Genomic DNA, 25,946 nt, shown 5'->3' on the forward strand with positions numbered 1-25,946 from the left:
AGGAGTATGTGACTCCTATTAATTTTGAGGTCACATGGCCCAAGGTCAAGGGACATGTGAATATGCTGTCTGCTCAATATCTCGGGAACCCTTAATTTAGCTAGTCACTGCATGTTCCTTCACCTACCGTAGTTTCTTGATGTGTTTTTTTTTTTTAAATTTTGAGAAATTGAATACCATTTAAGTAGAATTCTTAGAGAGAATTTAATTTTGGCATTATTAGCAACAGTATTGAGATAACTTCAATATTTATTTCATATCAGGGTAATACCGAGCGAAGCTTGGATGGGCCTTTGAAGCAAGGCTCTAAAGGTAATTAACACGTATGTATAAAAAAAAAAATGAAAAAATCAACAAATGAATAGAGATAATCTCTACATATGATCACTGAAAATCTCGTGATCCATATGTTCATTGGCTGCTTCTACAGTTATTCGTGATTTAATTTCAATAGCGAAAATACAAGACTAACGTACAATTTGTAATTCAAACACCCAGTTTGTTGAAAATGAATAGTATAATTATTGTTGTTACAGTTTTTAGTCAATCATCAAATAGAAAAATATGAATACGACTAAATAGATGAACAAGTTCATGAGTTATCCATAAATGATAGATATACAATATGTTTACGCCTACCTTTCTACCACATTGAATTGGTTGGTTGATTTTTGTTTACTTTTAGCTTTCTTTCAAATATTGCAAACGGGATGTATTGTTGTTGTTTTTAATTGTTTGATTTGAAAGACGAAGAAGTCGAGGCTATATGTGATGTCACAATGCACGATTTACGTCGACTGGCATTATATTCCCCGCGGTAAAGGAATAGGCAGATCCTGTAATTATCCTCATATATCCCCCTTTAATATTTAGATGTTACTGGGTGTTTAGCGCAAGGAAAATTTCATAATATATATATATATATTTTTTTAAATGAATCATAATCTACCGTACTTAACAGAATTATGATCATCACTTGGGACACGTCAATGACCATTTCATGCTTCGCTCGGTCCTACGGTCACACCGTATACATATTGGCTATCTTTCTTGGAATTATAAATTCGTTAAGATTAGCTCTCTCTAAATACATATACCCATAATTTATGGACAAATTGCAAGATTTGTGTCTTGCTAAAAATACCTCTTATATGGTATTGTGAAGTGCTTCTTAAAGAATTGCAATTCATTTATTTACATTTCCAACTGTTTTCTATTTGATAACTCTCTGAAGTTCCAAAGTGTTAATTTCCTCACAATTTATAGCTGGATGTAAATTTCCCAGTTCATGTAAAACAAAAAGTCAGTGGACGGAACTATGAAAATTTTACATGAAATGTCCAAGCATATTTCTTTCTCTATTAGGCAGCATTTTTGATAATTATGTCGATTTTATATTTTTATTTCAATTATGAATATTAGGAAACTTTGCCATTTTTCAATTTAATATCATGTTTTTCATTGTTGTTAATCTCCTGACAACCAGACAAATTGTAGACAGGGATTATGTATGTATGATGTTTTTGTAGAACAGAATGTCTGAAGCAGCGATGGTATGCAGTTTTAAACCAATCCATTTCTTTGATTCCATAGAGAATTTTATTACGATGTTGATACTTTAATACTTATGAACAAAATTTTAAAACTCCATTGATTGCGAAAACCTGAAGTTCAGTTACAGATTTAGTACTTCTTCCAAGATGTGCAATGAATTCTGAAATCATGGAGGATGGAAACTAATAGTCCATTGCATGTGATTTTCAGTTATGGCCAAATTTGGCATTATTTAGGTCAGTTGATGTATAATTTTCTGAAAAATTAGAGAGCATTAAAACGGGTTCTGTCTGGATATGCAGAAAATTAAAGTTCTTTGAAGTTTCTTCTTAACATCAGATCTTTGATGACAGTCTGAGTAAGGTTTTCTCCTAACTACTGTATACTGAAACTCTCCTAACTACTGTATACTGAAACTCTCCTAACTACTGTATACTGAAACTCTCCTAACTACTGTATACTGAAACTCTCCTAACTACTGTATACTGAAACTCTCCTAACTACTCTATACTGAAACTCTCCTAACTACTGTATACTGAAACTCTCCTAACTACTGTATACTGAAACTCTCCTAACTACTGTATACTGAAACTCTCCTAACTACTGTATACTGAAACTCTCCTAACTACCGTATACTGAAACTCTCCTAGCTACTGTATACTGAAACTCTCCTAACTACTGTATACTGAAACTCTCCTAACTACTGTATACTGAAACTCTCCTAACTACTGTATACTGAAACTCTCCTAACTACTCTATACTGAAACTCTCCTAACTACTCTATACTGAAACTCTCCTAACTACTGTATCCTGAAACTCTCCTTATTACTGTATACTAAAACTCTCCTAACTACTCTATACCGAAACTCTCCTAACTACTGTATACTGAAACTCTCGTAACTACTGTATACTGAAACTCTCCTAACTACTGTATACTGAAACTCTCCTAACTACTGTATACTGAAACTCTCCTAACTACTCTATACTGAAACTCTCCTAACTACTCTATACTGAAACTCTCCTAACTACTGTATACTGAAACTCTCCTAACTACTGTATACTGAAACTCTCCTAACTACGGTTTTATTGAACTTGTTTATGTAGAACTATCTGTTATACTGAAGTACAAACATTACTTATATAGTTCAACATTGGGTATATTGAACTTCGGATATAATGAACAGTCAGCAGTGATTCATTTTGAAAATGGTTATCATGAGTCCAGCGGACTCCCCTTGATTACAATAATGAGTCCCATGCTAAAACCAATGAGTCCAAATTTCATTATTTCAAACAAACAGCCTGACAATGACAGGTATAAACAAACCAAGTTAAGGAAGAAGCTTAGTGTTGTCACCCCCTTCTAGAGAATAAATATTTCGCTTTTTATTACAAGCCATCGGATAATTCATTAGCAGAAAATTCTTATTCGTAGTTCATATTGCAAAATGATTTTCAGATGAAAAATTTCTCGAGATGCAGGACGCACGCCAAAATGAATCAATGAGTCAGTCCCTTGAATTTCAGTATATCTGGAGTAGACTGTATAATGAACAGTTCACTCCCTTGATTGATTGATTGAATATTGTTTTATGTCCCGCTCGATAATATTTCACTCATATGGAGATGTCACCACTGCCGGTGAAGGGCTGCAAAATTTAGGCCTATGCTCGGCGCTTATGACCATTGAGCAGGGAGGGTTCTTTATCGTGTCACACCTACTGCGACATGGGACCTCGGTTTTTGTTGTCTCATCCGAAGAACCGCCCCTTTAGTCGCCTCTTATGACAGTCTCCTGAATTTCAGTATATCTGGAGTAGATTTTATAATGAACAGTTCAGTCCCCTGAATTTCAGTATATCTGGAGTAGATTTTATAATGAACAGTTCAGTCCCCTGAATTTCAGTATATCTGGAGTAGACTTTATAATGAACAGTTCAGTCCCCTGAATTTCAGTATATCTGAAGTACTTTATAATGAACAGTTCAGTCCCCTGAATTTCAGTATATCTGGAGTAGATTTTATAATGAACAGTTCAGTCCCCTGAATTTCAGTATATCTGGAGTAGATTTTATAATGAACAGTTCAGTCCCTTGAATTTCAGTTTATCTGGAGTAGACTGTATAATGAACAGTTCAGTCCCTTGAATTTTAATAGATCTTTGGAATAAAACTGGGAATTTGCAATTTTTGGAATATCAGCTTTCACAGTAATTAAGGGTATCATTCAATACTTGTATGTATTACCAAGCTACAGAGCTGTTCCTATTCAGATACATAGTTATGTGGCTGTAATTTTTGTTGACTTTTGCATGGTATAATCATTGATATAGATCAACTAAAAGTCTGCAATTGACTACTGCTCAAGGCATTTCCACCGATAATGAAAATTAGGGGTAAAAATCTCCTGATAGTTTCTGGAATTATTAGTGCACAATCTGAAAAATTTGTAATTGTGCAATCAATGTTAAGGACAGAGTCATATTTAGGTCAGCTGAGCCGGCCATTTAGATGGTATGTGACCAATTGCATGTCTATTGTCATTCTTTGTGCTTAGTTAACTTTGAATCATTTTCAATTCATTTTCAGAAACTGTGACAATTTATCACCAAAATTGGAGTGCAAATTGGTAGATAAATTAGAGATTGTCAATTTTCATAACCACTACCCCCTTGGGGCCCTAGGGGTGTGACCAAAACTTATGCCAATTAAAAGGAACCCTTTCTTTTAATGGATAGTTCTCATGAACATGAATGCCTCTGTAAAATTCATAGATGCAGGATCAAGTTAGGGGGGAGGGGGGCTGAATAGGTCATATTAAGTAAATATATTTTGTTGTATTCAACAACATACTGTCTTTTATTGTCAATTGGTGTTAAAGAAGTTGGGTTCCTTGAATGTTAAAGGAAGAACTGTTGCTGATGACCTCAGCTATGATTCTGATGAGCAGCAGCTGAATTTTTAGGCAATAGATGGCAGACAATAAGTACAATCTGTCGTCTGTTGGCTGACAGACATTCAGTATAATGTAATTAGCTTAAAAATTTTGTCAACTGTTGCCTCATACTCGGCCATCCATTGATGTTTGTTGGTTGATTATGAGGTGCTCCCTGACGTAGGTAACTGTGTCGACTGTCCGTTAGTTGTTTTACGAGGATCAGCAGATCATTGTTTGGATCCATACCAATCATTTATACACCCCAACAAACTGACTAATGATGGGAGAAAAGTCGTAACTTGGACCAATCAGCACAATAATGATCTTTTGCAAAACAAAAAGAGGCCAAAATTGGTCTAAATGATGGGCCAGTGATCTACAGTCTGGGTAATTTGTATTTTAGCCATCCAGACCATTGGCCGCTGGTCAGGTTTGGAAATGTGACTGAGATATTAGAGACTGCACCTTGATATTTAGCATGTGTATACCACATGATTAATGATGTTATTTTAACGCACTCATTGATTCTCCCAGTCATTGTATAGTGATACTGCACAACATGAGTTTTGAAACATTGGAAATCTGGAAGGATTATAAATAAAGGTTCAATTTTTAAAAAATGCAGTGATAAAACATGAATTAAAGATCTTCAAAATATGTTACAGGTATTGTGAATTGTATTGTGGAACAATGTGTCTGTAATTGGCTTTGATTAATGATCTGCATGCGTTCATGGGAAGGAAAATCCAGAACTCGAAACTCTTAAGTCTTTATTGGAAAACTCATTGATTCCTATTGACTGATAACATGTAGATTTCTTTTGATGAAAATAAGTATCATTATCTCCTAGTAAATGGAGAATGATGACGGACTTCATTATTATTGTGTGTCAAAATATAAGGTTCATGAATAAATGATGAATTTTCTTGTTTCTAGCTTTGACATGTCTCTCTGTCATTGATTTCTAAGAGCACCCTGAATGTGGAATTCACCATGCTGTTACAGGAAAAGACCAGTTACATTTTCTATAGAAGATTGTCATTTCACGTTGTTTTTCAAACTCGTGGTCTCCCAGGAAGAATTGTGGAATTGCCGACTTGTGGACGGGATCAAAATAGTTTATGGTAGATTTGATGCCTGTGTTGCAATATTAATAATATATTGTGTTTGCACTCCAATATTCAGCGACTGACTACAAGGTGCCATTATTAAGAATTTACATCAATAAATGGTTTTGTTGAACACTGCTCTGAAAGCAGCTTGTATCAGATTCTGCCATAGAAAATCATGAACCCAGTTGGTAGATCTAGAATGTTTGGAAATTAAATCCCTTGGCTTTTTTTATTTCTGATACATTAAGTGCTAAAGAAAATTCCCTGGAATTCATGTACATTACTATATAATGATAACTATTTATGAAAAAGTCAAGATAAGCTTTTAAATCCTATAAAGAATGCAAAATTGAGAATAGGGCTAACACAGACCCCTGAACACACTAGATGTGGGACAAGGTGCCAAGGAGGAGGGACAAGGTGCCAAGGAGGAGGGACAAGGTGCCTAGGAGGAGTAAGCATTGCCTGTTGACTGGTCACGCCTGATGTGAGCCCTGCATGAAATGTCAATTGTTATGAAATCTTGTGGTAAATTCTGATTAACACAAATTTTCAATGAATCAATAATTGATAAATTTCACTATCTAGAATGCCTATTATGAAACATCTTAACTTGTTTGATCGAGTATTAACCCATGGTTTAGATTATCTGTTGAAGAATAACTCTCATATGGGGCGAGATTGAAAGATCAATGTCAGTTAAAAATCTAAATTCAAATAGTTTGGGGAAGGGGGAATAAAATCTCCCGTGAATTTCTGTCATCCAACATCGATTACACTTTAGTGTAAAAAGAAAAAGGACAAACCACGTAATATTTTTTTTCACATAATATATTACATTTTAATGAACATTTTAATAGTTTTAATTAATATTTTCATTTGTGAATAAATTGGTAGAAAAGGTATATAGAGTGTTATTTATAACCATAATCTATGTTTTTACTGGTTAATTGATTAGTATCAACATTCATATTAAGTTATAGTGTTCCCCCGGGGGGGGGGGGGTCTTGGTCTTGGTGAAAACTATATGAATTCAGTTTTTTACCAGACATTGAAATTGGTATCTCGCCCCGAAGAAGACGAAATGTAAAGCACTGAGTGTACAGTACACTTCGGGAGCATGGTGTGCATGCTGTCTCCTTACAAAGTCTCTGTGTTTCAATTTGGAAAAATTCTGGTTTTCTTTGATGATTTGTCCAAAATTCCAGAATTTATTTAAATGCTCACATGGGTGAGAAGTATATATGTCGTTTTCGGAGAATATTGCTGTTGTGTTTTTGAATCCTGTCGGAAACTCTTCCCTTCTCAGGTTTTGTTTTTAGAAATATAGTTTTTCAACTATTTTCTCTCTCAGAAACAAGCATTTCTGAATGGTGTTAGTAATGACACATTAGGGATGAATTGACTGTGATAAAGAGATTTTTGTATCCACTTTAATTTCAGTTAAACAGGCCTTATAATACATTTCACAAAAATCTCTTTATCACAGTCAATTCATCCCTAATGTGTCATTACTAACACCATTCAGAAATGCTTGTTTTTTGTGAAATGTATTATAAGGCTTGTTTAACTGAAATTAAATTAAAGTGGATACAATGTATATTATAAACTTGTGACCTAGATATTGTATTAAATTATGCTATCAGGAGTTGTACATGTAGATCAATGCAATGATGAGACACTGGGAAAGCAGTCTGTGTAGGAGGGAGAGGAAATCAGACATAGATTGAAGTTGATATAACCATACATTCATTCATATTTAAAATGTCTAGTAGATGAAAAATCAGGAAGAGATTGTATTACTAAACACTAATACAAAGATATTATCAATGTAAGGGTCTTTTGTTTCAAATATATTGAGGAGGAAATGGTGTTGTATATCATGCAAACAAATTATGAAATATTAACAGATTTTGAAAGGATGGTACTTGAAAATATAAAGTGGTGGGGGCAATGGGTATATATATATATATTACGCATTGTTATTCAACAATAATAAGTTCACTTCTTACATGCAGGGTTTGCACCCTATATGGTCTCTCTTGTCCAGAATATAATTATCCCCCACCCCTTTGAAATAGAGGTTTGCACCTGGCAGTTGGTTGGTAGACTCCTCCACTCATTATCTTGAGAACCGTTTGCTTTACAACTTTGAACTTCGTAAACAGGTAACTAAGCCTCTAAAAAGTAGGTGAGCCCTGTAGATTTTTAGGTCACAAGGTCAGGGGTCCAATTACTATGGACATAAGAAAATAGTATTTACTCAATATCTTATAAAAACTCTTGATAGACATTGACTTGGTACAATGGTACCTTTCAAAGAGTAGCTGACCTCTAATGATTTTGAGGTCATACAAAGTAGATCAAACTAATCTAGATACATGTATTCTGTATAATGAAATATTGTCTTCTTAATATCTTGTGAAACCTTTGCTTTGAAAATATCAAATTTGGTATACTGATACCTTCTATTTAGGAGTAACTGACCTGTTCTTGAGGTCACAAGGTCAAAGATCCTGGATCAAACCACTCCAGACATAAGAAAATATTGTCTGCTCAATATTTTGAGAACTCTCCTTGATAGACATTAAATAAAAACATGATATACATGTAAACCTTATGAAGTAGATAAACATTATTGATTTTGAGATCATAAGGTCAAAGGTCAGGGATGATTTTTTTTTGCCCATATAAGAAAATATCTGCTTTGGAAATCCTTTGCTGGATAAACTTCACACATGATACATCGATGCCTGCTGAGTTGTAGATGTTGACTCCTATTGGTTTTGAGGTCTCAACTAAATTGAGAAATTTTAATTGTAAAAGGGTTATTGACTGAAATGCGAATATTACAAGGCTATAGTATTAGAGTGCAATTTTTCGACACCCTATATACATGTGTGTGTGTGTATAAAGAATCCAGTATTTGATACAGTAAATATATCCAATAATATAAGTCAAGAAACACAAAACTTGAATAACACACACACACACACAGAGAGAGAGAGAGTCAGAGAGAGAGAGAGAGAGAGATATTTATCAATCCAATGTTATATGGACCTGTTTCACCTGTGGTAGTATAAAATTTTATTGATTGATAAAATTTCCACAACAGTCAATATTTGTTTGAAATATACAAGTAGGTAATTGATCAATGCTATAGTGCTGAGTCATTTGTTCATACGATAATATAAGCAATACTGTTGTCATAATTGCACTAGTTATGCAGATCAAATGCAAATTAACTTGCATAGTTTTACTAACTAAATTTCTGTCAATTGTGCATGGATGCTGTTTAAATTTTGACGGTGATAGTCTGCAGCTATTTTTCAGTGAAGGCTATATCGTATGATAGTGTAAACACAATTTTTTGAATAATGAATGGTGACAGAATTTGAATTTGTCTATTGAGAATTGTTATGAATGGGAGTGCTTGATTCGGTGAGATGCTGGTGATCGCTGTCAGACTCTCATCTGTGTGAATCAGTCAGCTTTTATTAGTGTAGTTTTAACTTGAGGGCTTATGATGCAATGGGAAGGACAGAGAGGAGTGCTTGAGTAGGGTTGTTAACTGAACATAAGGGAATTCTTCAGAGAGCCTTCTGCTGGTCTACCCCAGGGACAGATGCAGGCAGCAGAAATTCAACATACTGTTTATAATGTATTGATTTGAGTTGAGAAGTTTGAATTACGTGAGAATTAAGATTAAACTTTCACCCAACCTCTCTTTTTTATATGTGAACTGCCATTATTTTTCGTTTTCCCTGATGAATTGTAAAAATATTGGTGCTCTTTGTGTTCTTCCTATCTTTGTCGCTTTCCATATGATATTTATCAGAGACTTTAAGAATTTCTGGAAGATCTCTTTGAAAGCAATGTAAATATGCTTGTAGATTTAGTGGAGTTTTAGTGCCTAGCAGTTTTGGATATCTTTAGCCATCTTCATTTGTCCCGAGGAATGGACAGGTTGTCCTGAAAATTTGACAATCGAATTGTTTGTGTCACTGGTCATTTTAGTGCTTTGTGTAACTTGTATTTGACCTTGTATCCACCTTGTGGATCTGACACTGATAGGGTGTTGTAGGCGGCCGCCAGAACTCGGTGCTTTGTGTGTTATGTATGTACTGTATGTATATAATGTATATATATATTAACTCTAAACACTTTGTAGAAATATTTTGACTGTGTAATACCTTACATACATGTATATAATAAATGAAGAAATTTGGCTCAGTTTTTAAATAATTTAAAAGAATAAAATCCAAAATTATCACGTATAATAATCAATGATCAGTTCCTGCTAGTACTTTTGCCTTACGGCTCCTCAGGCAGTTTGTTCTGTTACCTATAGCTATGAATCATTCAAAACAAACTGCCTGAAGAGCTCTAAGGCGAAAGTACTTAGCAGGAACTGATCGTTGAATATTTATTATAGTGTATGTGATAATTATGGATTTTATTCTTTTAAATTATGTAATATTATATATATATATATATATAAAATATATATATATATATATATATATATATATATATATTGCCATCATAGTGATAAAAAACAAACAGAAGAAAATTAATTCACAAACAAAAATATTAGTAGAAAATTAGAAATAATGGATACAAAAAGCAACAGAAAAACAAAATCTTATTATATAATATAAAAACTGAACAAAAGGAGTCTAGTGGATAAAGTTGTTTTTTATTTGTGTAACTAAGGCGACCTGTTTCAGTCTGGGTTTGGTTTTTTGTTATCGTACATTTTCTGTTGTGTTAACATTTCAACAAGTGCTACTTATTTAGTAAATTCTGCTCTTCTTATTATTCAAAACTATTACATCATGCAATGGATAAGAGGGAATATTTATTTTGAAGACTATAAAACCTAAAAACTTATTCAGATAAAACTTGAATAATTATGAAAATCTTATCTTTCTGGTCTTCAATATACAACAATTTACAATTTCAATATGCCCCTATATGGATGAGGGGGGGGGGATACAGTTTAAATCCTGTTGGGATAAATCTAGCTGGTTTTGGACGTTTATTGCAAGTGCTTGTAAATTTAACACTTGTGGCAGCTAATATGCAGATTTTCAAACAAGTGAAGAGCAATTAAGACTTGGTAAGTGGAATGAAGATGCTTGCTGAAGTATGATCTAATGAACTGTTTGGTGAAATGGAATTTAAACTATACATGTACATTCACATGTTAGAATATCAAGTTATCACACAGGATCAAAGTACTAATAACATGCATGTACATAGTGATGCATGAGTACACTTGTCGGTTTATTTAATGTAAATTCGAGAAAGGCAGCCCAGTGTAAAACAGCCATTGAAATAATTTACAATTATTGATCTTTCTAATATAAAACGATGAGAATGATAGACAGAATATTGAATTTACCACAGTTTGCCAAATTTTTAATGAGATTGTTCAAAACTGGAAGATTATTCCATTGGAGTTAATTTCCTGCTTATTTCCTAACGTCTTGTAGAGATTATATGTGAACATTAGATTTCCTCCTGGGTCAAAGCAGTGTTAACAATGTATAGGACTTTGGTGTCAAATATTCATGTCGATTTTTGGAGTCTCCTGGTGCTGTTTTTTCTCTCAAACTTTTGAAATGGCTACAAGACAGAATTAAATAGAGAGATATACTGATGACGAAAACTGATCTGCAGTGACTGCAGTTATTGTTGTCTTGGTAACCATATTTTTAATTCATATAGACTCTGAAATCAGATTGTTGTGTAATCTAACATAGCCCAGTTGGGTATTGTTATGTGCAATTTATTATCCCCACACATAAGAGTTGACGGGGATTTGGTAACACAATGGTGATCGTGTGATTGAGTTACGGAGTGTGGGTAATTTCCACATATAAATCGAATGGTGTTTTTTTTTCTTCCTATTTATAAATGCATGTACTCCCAGTTGCAAAAGGATGCCACCATTTGTAGTGCTTATATTATACATACAAGTACATTTTGTCTGTAAAGGGATCATTTTGTTTGGGGACTGACTGTCCGTCAGTCTGTATGGGAGGTTTTGTCTGGGGTTTGTCTGTCCATCAGTCTGTGTGGGAGGTTTTGTCTGGGGTTTGTCTGTCCATCAGTCTGTATGGGAGGTTTTGTCTGGGGTTTGTCTGTCCATCAGTCTGTGTGGGAGGTTTTGTCTGGGGTCTGACTGTCCGTCAGTCTGTATGGGAGGTTTTGTCTGGGGTTTGTCTGTCCATCAGTCTGTGTGGGAGGTTTTGTCGGCGGTCTGACTGTCCGTCAGTCTGTGGGAGGATCCATGATTTATTTTTTTTTGATGAAACACTTGCAGGTGACTTTAGCACTCTGATGGAACATCCACTCTCTTCAGGTTAGGGAATCCAATCAATTCTGTACTTTTGATGAGTGGACTGACCGAGTTTCTAGGTTCTTTTCATCTGACAATGCAGAAATATTTAAGAATTCATTTATTAGATTTCATTTTTCTACTCTCATGTTCTAAAGTGTATTTAACATGCTGAGAGACAGTCTGAAAATTCTGGATCCATTCCCAAATGTAAGGTAATTGAAGCACATTTATATGTAGTGTACTGTAAAACTGATTTGATTTTGTAGAGTCTCCCGAAACACTGGGCTGGGATTTTTCACAAACTAGAGGTAAATAGTGATGGTCTTTGGTTCAGTCTTAGTTTTAAAACAATGTTTCAGTGATGAGGCTTTTTGGATTTAGCAGTGGACAGCCTCAAAAATTTTGGTTCCGTCTTAGAGCACCTTTTTAGAGATCCTTTCATTTTCACTTTTGACACACCATTATGATATTCTTGCAATACATTTTGATCTTGAGTTGTCTCCTGATTTCAGTTTCTTTCTCATTGTCAGTCTTTTCTATATAGCAGTATATATAGCTAATACTGTGTGGGGTATGTGACTGGTATATGTGATTTCATCTTCCATGGATCATGTCGATTCAGGATTTTTAAACAGAACATTTTTAATCTTTCAGATTCTACCTTCATTATTTTCAATTCTTAACAGTTATGTACAGGTTACCTGCATGCATAGAACAAAATTCTGTTTCAGGAGAGTGGGTTAGGGTGAGAGAAAAAAACCCACCCAGGAATAAGTTACATACAACCAAGATGTATTCCAGAGATTCATTTTGTTGTATGTTTATAGATTTGCTGTGTCATAGTATGAATCAAATATATTGCAGTCATGTCAGGACTAGCATTTGTTATTAAGTTAGTTACAGCTATTCCATCAACAAAAGTACTGTCACTGCTTGTCGATATATTTCTGTAGACAGTAACAAAGCTAATAATCATCTTAAATTTGTAAGGACCAGTTTCACGGTTTGTCGAGAAAACATTGCTGTAGTTTGTCCGTGTTTAAACCACATTTACGGTTATCTTACGTGAATTAAAGGATATGCTGTTTTAAATTCTAAAGTGCTATACGATTATTTACTTTTTTATTTAGTGAAGATGACGATTTAGCTATACCCAAATGTCGTAGTACTCACTTCATATAAGTGAATAATTATTTTTTCATATGAATAATCAATTAAATTATATATACAGAAATCTGAAGTCCTCACTGTTCCTGATCAAGTACAACAGAATGGAATATCAGATTAACTTAAAAGCTCTCTCTGATTATTTGAATTAATTATTGCTTTCTTTAAATGAAATATAACATAAAATACATGTACTTCAATTAGAATGTGCAAGAATTCACTTAGAGTGTGCAAAAATTCAATTAGTGTGTGCAAGAATTCAGTTAAAGTGTGCAAGAATTCAGTTAAAGTCAGTGCAATAATTCAATTAGTGTGTGCAAGGATTCAGTTAAAGTGTGCAAGAATTCCATTAAAGGGCACAATTCATTGGAAGAGAGCAATAACTCAATTGAGGATTGATGGATTTTAACCTCTGAAATTTAAATTATTGTGCTAATTAATTAATAGAATTTAGATTATCATTTTATAAAATATCTACCATATATATATGTATCCAAATGTGAAAAATTGCTTTCGTGTCTGGTAATCAAAAGGTAAAATATTAAAATAAATATGACAACACATTGTAAAATGTAAGCGCTTTCATTTTTAAAATCTTCAAATGTCTGAAGATTTTAAAAATGAAAGTGCTTATCTTTTACAACGTGTTGTCATATTTTATTTAATATTTTACCTATATATATATATTCTGTTTAAAAATCTACTGACGAGCCCGCAGGGCGAAAGCGCTATAGATAAAAGTTTGAGTATTGGATTTTATTTTTTGACTTTATTCTACCTCGATACCAAGAAAAAAGAATTTATTGAATATATATATACACACACATATATATATATATATATATATATATATATACCTCGATACCAAGAAAAAAGAATTTATTGAATATATAAATATATATGTATATAGATACACATGAGCAGCACACAAGTTCTCCTGTGGAGATAATTATGCAATTGTTCAAGAAACAACACTTTGTGTACTAGCTATGGAGGTCAAATTGAAGGTTAATTAGGGCTCTTTGTTTACCACCATGCCTGAATGCCTCTGTGACATTAGAGAATTGATAAAGCCTCCCATCATAATGTATTGTATCAATATTTGACATTAAGTACACAGACCTAGGTGTATATAGTGATACTGATGTTGACAGTCGGGGACTTGCTCTACGACATCTATGTAATTAAGTAGGGCAAAACTTCTTAGTTTCACGCTGTGATGTGGGAGCCCTTTCTGTTTCAATTTTCTCATAGCCAGTGATAATTAAGAAGACTTGAATGACAAATAATTATTTTTTTCTATATCATCTTCAAGTTGAATATTGTTACCAGATATTGTCTATGTTTTTTCAGATTAGAAATCTTATTAACATAATGTCATCAGTTATTATTTTGACGTAATCTTATTAACATAATGTCATCAGTTATTATTTTGACGTAATTTGTAAGGGAATTTTATTTTATTTCAGTATTGTTTTACAATTACCTACAAGAGCCAAAAAAATGAGGTAACTCGACAGATCGACTTCCGCACAGACACAGAAGCAGAGTGCAATGCATGGATTGACCACATCAAACGAGCACCGTAAGTATCATTACAGTACAATCCATCCCAGCATGCAATGCATGGATTGACCACATCAAACGAGCACCGTATCATTACAGTACAATCCATCCCAGCATGCAATGCATGGATTGACCACATTAAAGGAGCACCGTAATTAATATCCCAGCATGCAATGCATGGATTGACCACATTAAAGGAGTACCGTAAGTATCATTACAGTACAATCCATCCCAGCATGCAATGCATGGATTGACCACATTAAAGGAGCACCGTAAGTATCATTACAGTACAATCCATCCCAGCATGCAATGCATGGATTGACCACATTAAACGAGCACCGCAATTAATATCCCAGCATGCAATGCATGGATTGACCTCATCAAAGAAGCCCCGTAATTAATATCCCAGAATGCAGTGCATGGATTGACCACATTAAACAAGCTCTGTAAGTAATATATCCCAGAATACAATGCATGGATTGACCACATTAAACAAGTCCAACCATTCTTACCACAGATTTTAATGGTGTAGATTTTTATACGCCCGTCAAGACAGGACGTATTATGGTATTCCATCTGTCTGTCCATTTTTCCGGACCTTTTAGGCAAAATGCAAAACGAACCGTAAGCTCCAGGATCTTACAACTTGGTACATTTGATCACCTTGATGAGAAGAAGATGCCTATTGTTTTTCAAGGTCAAAGTCGTAGTATCAGTCAATAGGAAAACCTTGTAGGCAGAATACAGATCGAACTATTGGAGCTAGGATCTTACAACTTGGTTCATTTAATCACCATGATGAGAGGAAGATGCCTGTTGTTTTTCAAGGTCAAAGGTCAAGGCTGTAGTAGTAGTTAATTAGAAAACCTTTTAGGCAGAATACAGACTGCACTATTGGGGCTAGGACCGTCAAACTTGGTACTCATATTTTTCATGTCAAGTGGAGGACGCCTTTTGTTCTTCAAGGTCAAGGTTGTAGTATCACTTAGTAGTAAAACCTTTTAGGCAGGATATAGACCGAACTTTTGGTGCTAGGACCATCAAACTTGTACACATACACTTTATGCCAATCGGAGGATGCCTATCGTTTTTCAAGGTCAAGGTCATAGTATCACTTAGTAGAAAAATCTTGTTTTCGTTTTCCAGATTTTTCCCCGTTATGAAAAAAGATATTGCTCTGAAATTTTGTCAGAACCTGCCTTTCAGAGAAATACATAATCAGTTCACATTTTAACTTGATTGGTGCACTGTGACCTACTTCAGGGCTAAAGGTACAGTACATGACACGAGTTTTATGCGTGTTCCACGCAACGCGGTGGAACAAATTTGCCCCAAACACGGTGGACCTTTAAAATTGTCAGCACCTTTGAAGTCCTATTTTTTCCTTTTTCCAGCATGCATGGCCCCACCCCATTACTTATTTAGAAATTAGCTATAAATCATTCAATTCTTGTAATTGTTGTTTAATGATACGTTGGTGTTTTCGGTACATATCCGTATGTAGACTTCCTTGCAGATGTTCACACCTCTCTATGAAACGCCCAAATTCTCGATATCCTGTATATAAACACCTGTGTTATTCCTACCACTCGTCGGCACATTGTTTCACGGCACGTGCAGCACAACTTCACCAAATAAAAGAAGGGTCATGGACAACGACAATCACATGCCAGTAATTTCAATTTGATAAATAGCAGTTCAAAGAAGTGTACCATAAGCAATGGTTTATTTTTACGTAAAGTTTCCATTGTAATTAGGAATATGTGATTAAGGTCAGCTATATACATGTACATGTTTACATTGAAGATGAATTTCATTATGTACTCAACTGTGAAGCAATGTGAGCAAAGAATCTAATTTTTATAACCTAAACAAATAGATATTAAGAATATCTTTACTTTTAAACAAACCTTTAGAAAACTCCGTACTTTCATTAAGAAAATAATAAAATAAAATGTGCTCCCCTACCTATTAATGCCCATCCTTCACATTAATAATAACACGGGTTTTTTTAGTTTTTTTTCTTCTAACTTGATAAATACTTTATTACACGCATGTATTATTTACTAAATGTATATATAACAGCTTTTTGTGTTTATATTTTCGTATACCATTGCATAATGGTGATGAGATCCAATAAATTGAATTGAGTACATGTAGTCTTGAAATATCACAAAGTATAGAGTTGACAACCATTGAAATAAAAATGCAGACGTTTTCTCGTTTATTCAGTAACTCAATAACTTGCGCGTCTACTGAATGAAAGTTGTAAAACAAACGTACTAGGTTTTGGTCAGTTATAACATAATACGGGGGTAAAATTCATCTAATCTCCGCTAGCAATGGGTTTTGAGTCAACTGTGCCTTGGTGGACGAATAATCTCGGCTAGCGAAGATGGAAAAAAAAAGCCTAGATAGTCCGCTTGCATTAACATGTATTATGAAGGTGAAATCGAAGAATTATCCAGTAAATCCAATGATGTTGCAGTATACATGTATATAGCATGTATTTATTTTATTTTTGATTGAGAGGGAGAAAGACAGCTAAGCACGTAACATCGTTTTAGAATGACGGGGGGGGGGGGGGGGGGGGACCGACTCATTCATTAGTCCTAACCCGGACTAGCCGAAAAATTTAACATGTAAAGAAAACAAAATGGGAAATAAAAAACAATATCAGAATGAAAGGGGATGGATAATCAGAAAGAAATTGTAATTTCAAGATTTATACTGAACGTATAAACTTCCTGTATCTGCATACATTCATGAATATTATAACCAATGATTACCAATGCTCTCTCTCTCTCTCTCTCTCTCTCTCTCTCTCTCTCTCTCATTATCTAATGCATCTAAAGATTACATTAAAGATTTTAATAATCGATAGCGTATATGAATAAAAGCAAATAATCGTCAAGTCATTTCTGTTTATATTGACATTAGTCTTTTTTCATGAACTAGTTGCATTTGACGCCGAGGATTTACATCCTTAAATATTGATTACAAGCACGTAGAAACGGAGAGGGTGTAATCTGAAAACTTGAAAGTTAAGGATTTAGCCTTGTAGTTTGTAGCAACCTACCCACTGCACGATTTAAGAAATTGAAGTCAGGGGGGTCGAGACAGTTTCAGACTACTACCCCCCCCAACCACCACCACCACACACACACACACACACACACATGCTCCCAATTTAAGGTTTTCGTAATCGGACAAAAGCACCATTTTTGTTGTTATTTTATTTCTTGTCAACAAATTTACACGACTTAACCGGCAACATACCCCTTCTGATACATTGAAAAATATAAGTAATGTTAGCACGGGGCTCTATAAAGTTCTATCTGCAGTTTGGTCATACTTCGTCATTCAATAACTCATACAAAATTTTAAAAAATGGTTGTCGGGTTAGGAGTACTATGATGTATGACTATAACAATGACCTAGCTGTGTATAACTTGTACATTCCATGCAAATTCGAAGGGGTTTTCGCCTCAGTAGAACAATGGGGGTCAGCTAATCCATGTATTTGAAATCAACAGCAGTGCTTAGCTTCTTGCGGAAAGTGTGAAATATATTGGGTCGGCGCAAGATACCCGTGATCTTAGACTAGATCTGATATCGCGCCGACCCAATATATTTCACACTTTTCATAAGAAGTCAAAACCCAAACTAGCTAACCGTAATATAGTTATACTGTGACAAAGACCCTAGGAATTTGCATGTTATATACTAATTATACAAAAATCATTGCATTATCCAGACACTCCCGATGAACATTTTTTTTTTATGAAAACCTCTATCAAAGTACATCGAACATAAGTCTCGGTCAAATGTAATTAACTCGGGATTTTAAAAATAAATCATTCGATGGTTTGTAATTTTATATTGGATCAAGTTATATTTGTCAAGATGCATATCAACACAATATGATGGAAGTAATTATGTTAAACAGTGCATTTGTCAGAGAGAGAGAGAGAGAGAGAGAGAGAGAGAGAGCACATCGGTAATTATTAAATATCCCTATCACATGTTGTACATGTATGATTTTCATTTACAGAGTATATTAATTCGCATTCAAAACAGGAATTGCCTGCAAGTACTCATTATTTAAACATAGAATTTAAGAATATTTTGATGAAGAAAGAAGACTAAAAAGAAAAAAATTCAAAACCAGATTTTCTTAAAAACATAATATATAGTGTTTGGTATCGTTGGAATTGGCTCAAAATGCTGAAAAACAATATAAGTATCAGGAGGGAAAATATTGACATTTTTTTCTTTTTCTTAAAATTCCATCTTTATCTTGATTATTTGGCCTGCGGCACATTTTCACATCTCCCGCAAGGCCCGTGGCCAGAACAAAGCTCCTAGAAGCTGTGTGTATTCGCAAATAACACACACCATGGAACACGGAGGACACGGTGTATCTCCATGGATTTTCCACTGTGGTCTTTCCACGGTGGGGTGTATAAAACTCGTGTGGTGTACTGTAGTTCAAATAGTTTTATGGATTTTTTCTCGTCATGGATACAGATATTGCACTGAAGATATAAAGGGCATATATTGTACCATTTGTGGTACTCTTGTTTCTGTAAGTAATCAATGATATCATGAAATGTAATGATGTTTATTATTCCTCATAAATAACCAAACGTATTAAGAAGTGTAATGATGTTGCTATTCTACATAAATGGCCAATCATATTAAGTGTAATGATGTTGCTATTCTACATAAATAGCCAATCATATTAAGAAGTGTAATGATGTTACTATTCTACATGAATAGCCAATCGTATTAAGAAGTGTGATGATGTTTCTACCCTACATAAATAGCCAATCATATTAAAGGGACTGGTTCACGATTTTTGATAAAAATATTTTTTTATTTTTGATGGTTAAGATTAAAAATATAACTCATTTAATGTTGACAGCCAAAATTTTGACATTCTGAATGCAAGAATAAAAGCAAAATTTTAGCCTTAAATCTGTGTTATGTAAACAAAGACTCGAGTCTTTTTATGAATACAAACAAACAAGTGAAATATTGATTCTGTAATATAAAGCATCTTAATTTTGCATAGTCACAAATTTTAACTTTTAGATGACACATTTTTACCCCAAAATGCTTGAAATGCGAAAGATATGATAAACTTCGATCGATATCCATTTCTTTTATAAATTTCATTAACAATAACATACAGCAATCTTTGTTTACAAAACAAATAATAAACTCTCTAAAATGAGCTTCTGTGATAATGTATAACCTTAATTTTTATGTGAACTCTTTCAAACACATTAAACAGTAGATTGTGATCATTAAGAGTGAAAAAGAAAATTTTGGGGGAAATCGTGAATCAATCCCTTTAAGAAGTGTGATGATGTTGCTATTCTACATAAATAACCAATTGTATCATTTATGGTATCACAGAGTTCGGGCCCAGAATGGGCTTAGCCCCTGTATAAATACCAATCGTATCAAGAAGTGTAATGGTGTTGACCGGTCCCCATCAATACTGTCTCACACAGTGTATTATATACGTTTTATCTTATGCTTAATAGAATGATATTTAAGCTGATTCTGCCTTGCGTGACACAGGGGATGTCGCAATAGCTTATATCAACGACCGGTCAGAAAACCTATATCACATATCAGACCGGCAAAAATGTATATCAAATCAAGAAATCCACAGTGGCTTGTAATCGGATTGATGAGGTATTTGAACAGTGGTTTTACATGCAAATATATATGGAATGTCTTCAGATATGGGCCAAGGTGACTCAGGTGAGCGATGTGGCCCATGGGCCTCTTGTTTATGAATATGATTCATTTATTCTTAAGTTTGTGGATAAGTTTATTAAATTTTGAAATGACTACATACCGTCTTTGTTTAGATCTAAAGAAGGTGATGTCATGTTGCATATGCATGCAAGAAATATTCCTTCATCTACCTTAAAAAAATGCAAAAAATTACCCCACATGTGACAAATAGAAAATATGTCAAATCAACTTTCAGACCCAATATCAGTTAAAAATTCCCACTCAAAAACACTGTACTGTGTGTATATACAAGATTTAAGTATATGATAAATAGAAAATTGTATGCTAAAAGCCTTAGGCTGATAGGGGGGCACTTAATTGGGCTAATATATAATGTGATATGGATTTTAGCATGTAATATTCTCTATAGATTAAACGTTCCCCCATAAATAACCAATCGTATCACATTAAGTATTATGGTCTAAATTGTTTCTCCATAAGTAAGCAAACATATTACTGTAACAGTCTCGAAGAATAATTATTATTACATGTACTGTACCAGATGTAGATTAATTGTTCACTGTAAATAACTAATCATGTCGCAAAAATTCACCATATCTGCCATGCTGCAAATTAAGTACCGATTTGATACTGGGTTGAGCAGATCAAAGTACTGTCAGTTATATAGGGAGCATATCTGGCTATTTAGTCTTCTTCATAAAATATGGCTTCTAAAGTACAGTATAAAGTAAATGTATATATGAACCAATCTTTGTGGATAGCAGTTTATATCTTGCATGTTTGTACTATAGTTTCATAGGTTATAATGTTACAATGGGATATTATCTAGTGTATGAAGTGAGCTGCTTTAAATGTCCATCAGATGCAAAATTAATTGATGGATTGACCACGTAAAACACCAATCTTCATTCTGTTTTAATGAAATGATAGGAACGGTGTGAAATACTATGGAGGTGTCAGCGACATAGTGTTAAATGACCAGTCAAGTATCAAACTAGGCCAGATCAGATAAAGTTTATAGGTCACCCGAGTCACTCAGGTGACGAATTGCGATCGGTAGAACGTCTGTGTTTTAACATTTGAATGTAACCAACTTCTCTCTTAGACTGCAAGGCCATTTTCCGTCAGAGTTGGTATGAAACATTTTTGGTGTAAGGGGGAACTCAATTTGTCAGTTGTCTGCTTCTCAGTTGCCTGACCGGTGGGGGTCAAAACGTTAAAAAAATTATACAATCTTTAAAAAGTCTTTTACTCTGAGACAACAAGCAGACAAACTGCGGATAATGATGAGCAAGGATTGCTCGACCAAAACAGTGAAATCCATGGCCCCTGGGTCAGGGGTTCTGGTGCTAGGATGGGCCTTCATTTACTGGCCAGGAGTGTAAATGCATTATTTCTTTAAAAAATTCCTTTACTTCTGGAAATTAAAACAGTAAAACTGAGTATGTAGTAATTAAAGAAAAGCTTCTTCCAAAGTTGTGAAATTCATGGCCCCCTGGTTAAGGGATCTGGTGGTTAGACGGGTTAAAATGTTTTAAGGAGGTACTCTACATCGTCATTATGGCTGACTTTCTTTTAAAACACGGATGAAAATATAAATATCAGCAATATATTGTCTATTCATTTCAACTATTGCCTAGCTGAGTAGCTCAGTAGGTTAGCACGTCAACTGTTTAACTGTAAATCACGGGTTTGAGTCCAGCAGGGGTTTTAAATTTTTTTCAGATTGCTTTCTACTACAACTGCATATTTTAACTAAATAAAGTAAATTGGAAAGTTTTCAATTTCAAAATATTGTGCACTTTTCATCCATATCAAATTTCTTTGGTGTAGCATTCCTCCTTAAAGAATTTGGCGATTTATTGAGTTGACTTTGAAGAGTTGTTGCATGTTATTTAGGGTGCCATTTAGGCCCATGGACATTTTGTTCATGGGGTGTGTTTTTTTTAGGGTGTGTGTGTTGGGGTTGGGTTTCTATATACAACAATAATAAATTGTTAATTTTAATTAATTAGAGAACGGAGAGGCCTCACAATTAAAAATCAATAACCTGATACTCCATCTCAGTAAATATTGCTGTTCATGCCGATCAAGTGTGAACAGCGTAAACTCTCCTGAGGATCATCACATACAAAGCTGCATTATACAATGGAAGCATTCAATTTAAGATTTGCATGAATCGAAATACAAGCTCATCAGAGTTTATGATGTGTTTAGCATATTCCATAAAAAAAAACCCAAACAAATTTCTGTTTTAATAAAACGAATATAGCAATGTTAGCTGTAAACTATTAGAAGATGAGAGAATTTCCTGTAAGTTTACATCAATCCCTTGTCAACCAGTGAGTGCCAATCATCAACCTATTGGCTTCTCATGTCTGGTGCCAACTTGTCAATCTGTGGAGTAATAGTCAGTATGGTATTTTTCAGTCAATATGATGCAGACTAGTCTAGATATATTTACAGCCTGGCCTAGCAGTATCAGAATCGCTACACTGAGTTACATATACAGCCTGACCTAGCAGTATCAGAATCGCTACACTGAGTTACATTTACAGCCTGACTAGCAGTATCAGAATCGCTACACTGAGTTACATTTACAGCCTGACTAGCAGTATCAGAATCACTACACTGAGTTACATTTACAGCCTGACTAGCATTATCAGAATCACTACACCGAGTTACATTTACAGCCTGACTAGCAGTATAAGAATCACTACACTGAGTTACATTTACAGCCTAACTAGCAGTATCAGAATCACTACACTGAGTTACATTTACAGTCTGACTAACAGTATCAGAATCACTCTACTGAGTTACATTTACAGCCTGACTAGCAGTATCAGAATCACTACACTGAGTTACATTTACAGCCTGACTAGCATTATCAGAATCACTACACTGAGTTACATTTACAGTCTGACTAACAGTATCAGAATCACTCTACTGAGTTACATTTACAGCCTGACTAACAGTATCAGAATCACTCTACTGAGTTACATTTACAGCCTGACTAGCATTATCAGAATCACTACACTGAGTTACATTTACAGCCTGACTAGCAGTATCAGAATCACTACACTGAGTTACATTTACAGCCTGACTAGCATTATCAGAATCACTACACTGAGTTACATTTACAGCCTGACTAACAGTATCAGAGTCACTACACTGACAGTTACATTTACAGCCCGACTAGCAGTATTAGAATCACTACACTGAGTTACATTTACAGCCTGACTAACAGTATCAGAATCATTACACTGAGTTACATTTACAGCCTGACTAGCAGTATCAGAATCACTACACTGAGTTACATTTACAGCCTGACTAACAGTCAAAATTACCGTGCACTGTCAAAGTAAGCAAGTATAATTTATAATGATAATGTAGTAGACCCATTAAGATAATATATTGAATTTCGAAATCCTACCACTAAGTATGTTACCAGTACAGTGGAGGACAGGTTTGGTGTCCACACATTTAGAAATTATTTACTTTGCGACAGTGAAATCTGAGGAACTAGTAGTAGACCGAGACAACCAAAGAAAGACAACTCTGCCAATGAAATGTTACACAGAGTAACAATTTGCTGTCATTATTGAGGATATGATGGATGCCAGTATCGTAGAAATTTTTTAAAATGTCAAGTAAATTTTCAAACAATGACTGGAATGTTGGAGACCATCTCCCCCAATAATGACATCAACACATTTCATTGTTTATATAATTGACATCAACACCAATGGTTACTGACTGTAGAACATGTTCTTTGGTCTATTAATTATGTATATGCATTTACAACAATGTTACATAAAGTTAGAACACTAACTGGAATAGCAAAGACAGTAAATGGAACAGCGAAGACTGTAAAGTTGATTGAATTTTAACTTTTGGATAGGTATGATCATTAAGTAATTGGTTTCTTTACAAGTTTAAATACTACACATTCCTATGATTGTAAGCCTTTAAAATACAGTCTTAACTTGTGTATTAAGGGCATCTTTAGAATATTGTTGTAATTTTCACAAACACTATTTGAACAAATTTCACCCAAAGGATCAATTCAGGTAACAAAAGAATAAAAAAGTCGAGTAATGCAGGATGAATGATATTTGTCTTTGGAATAAAACTGACCACAGTGAGGATCCATTTGACTGTGTTTGTACAATCTCTTAATGCCTTTTATATAAAAAAAAAAATGGATATGCATTTAAACTGGATTATTAAAGGAAAATATATTCATAATTATGTAAGATATGACGAAAGCGTTGAAAATGCAAAATGCAAAATAAATATGAAAGCATATCATGAGGCAGATTCGAACATGGCAAAAACTAATGACAGCGTACACTGCCAGCAGCGCAGCTCACAATTCTAAGCACAAATGATACCCATGTAGATATTAACCAGGTTGTCAAAAACAGTTCCCCTAATTTTTTGTTATTTTTCGTGAATTTTACCCCAAGGCAGGTTTGTCCCTAAAATAATACTATTGTAAATTGTTGTTAAGATATCAAAATATCCAGAAAAATCTTTGGGGCACTAACTTGCCTTGTAGGACGTCAAATCCAAAATTCTTGTCAAAATCGATGGGAAAATGCTATTGATGCCAACTTTGAAGATTGATATCAACATTGTAGATAATAGATTATATGTTCAAAATGAAAATATGAAAAATTCATATTCATATATTTGACAGAAAATAGATAAAGAAAGTTTATATAACAATGTGACTTTTTCCGGAAAATTTATGTTCTCTCCTGTATTAATTAGAATTCATCCTTTTCCAAATACTTGAATCATTTGCGAATATATATTTTTAAAAAATGGCTGTATAGGTTTTGGAGGGCATGGTAGGAAAAATTTATGGTTCATACTAAAGTGTTCAAAGAAAAGAGACTGACATGGACCAAATTATTATTTATAAATGAAGATAATGGTAATAAATCCCAGAATAAAGAGTAGTGCAGGGACCCTGGACAAGATCTATCAGATTTTATGGAGAACACTTCTTATAATGTATATGTTGAATTTATACAGCTGCATTTGATGTTTATTTCTGTCCAAGTTATGATTTGATGATACTGAGAATTTCAGAGGTAGTCTGTAAAAATAACAACAGACACCTGGAAATCAAAGCACGATTAAAGCATTTGATAATATGAATTTGATTAGGCATGTATCATTGTGTTTTAAAGTGTGGGGGAAGGCAGCTGGAAAAGAAATTATGATTTCACAATTGTCTGAAAATTCTTGACAAGCAAAATTTTTTTAAATTCTGAAAGTCATGAGGGGAACCCTGGTGACAAGGGTTGATCCTGGAGTTCAATTCATCTGCTTAATTTTACATTTCAACAACAAATCCAACAAGAGGCCCGCAGGCATTATCGGTCACCTAAGTACTTAGAGTAAAAAAGTATCACTACTCTCAAGGGCTATGAAATCTAGAAAAATTTCCTGTTCTGAATATCTAAGCAAAATTC

General features: G+C 34.2%; 1 protein-coding gene across 14 annotated transcripts in view; it reads left to right on the forward strand.

The window, feature by feature from the left end:
* Nucleotides 1-25,946, forward strand: part of LOC125651600 (ras-specific guanine nucleotide-releasing factor 2-like) — a 160,199-nt gene that overhangs the window by 55,755 nt on the left and 78,498 nt on the right. For 8 of the 14 annotated variants that reach the window (XM_048880268.2, XM_048880266.2, XM_048880267.2 and 5 more), the window contains 2 exons: nt 12,219-12,260; nt 14,589-14,704. In XM_048880268.2, the coding sequence (XP_048736225.1) occupies nt 12,219-12,260; nt 14,589-14,704 (158 nt within the window). The remainder of the gene's footprint in view (nt 1-12,218; nt 12,261-14,588; nt 14,705-25,946) is intronic. The other 6 variants (XM_056166547.1, XM_056166551.1, XM_056166548.1 and 3 more) reach the window with 1 other exon arrangement.

The sequence above is a fragment of the Ostrea edulis genome, chromosome 5, assembly GCF_947568905.1.
Source record: "Ostrea edulis chromosome 5, xbOstEdul1.1, whole genome shotgun sequence".
In the NCBI taxonomy this organism is placed as follows: Eukaryota; Metazoa; Mollusca; class Bivalvia; order Ostreida; family Ostreidae; genus Ostrea; species Ostrea edulis.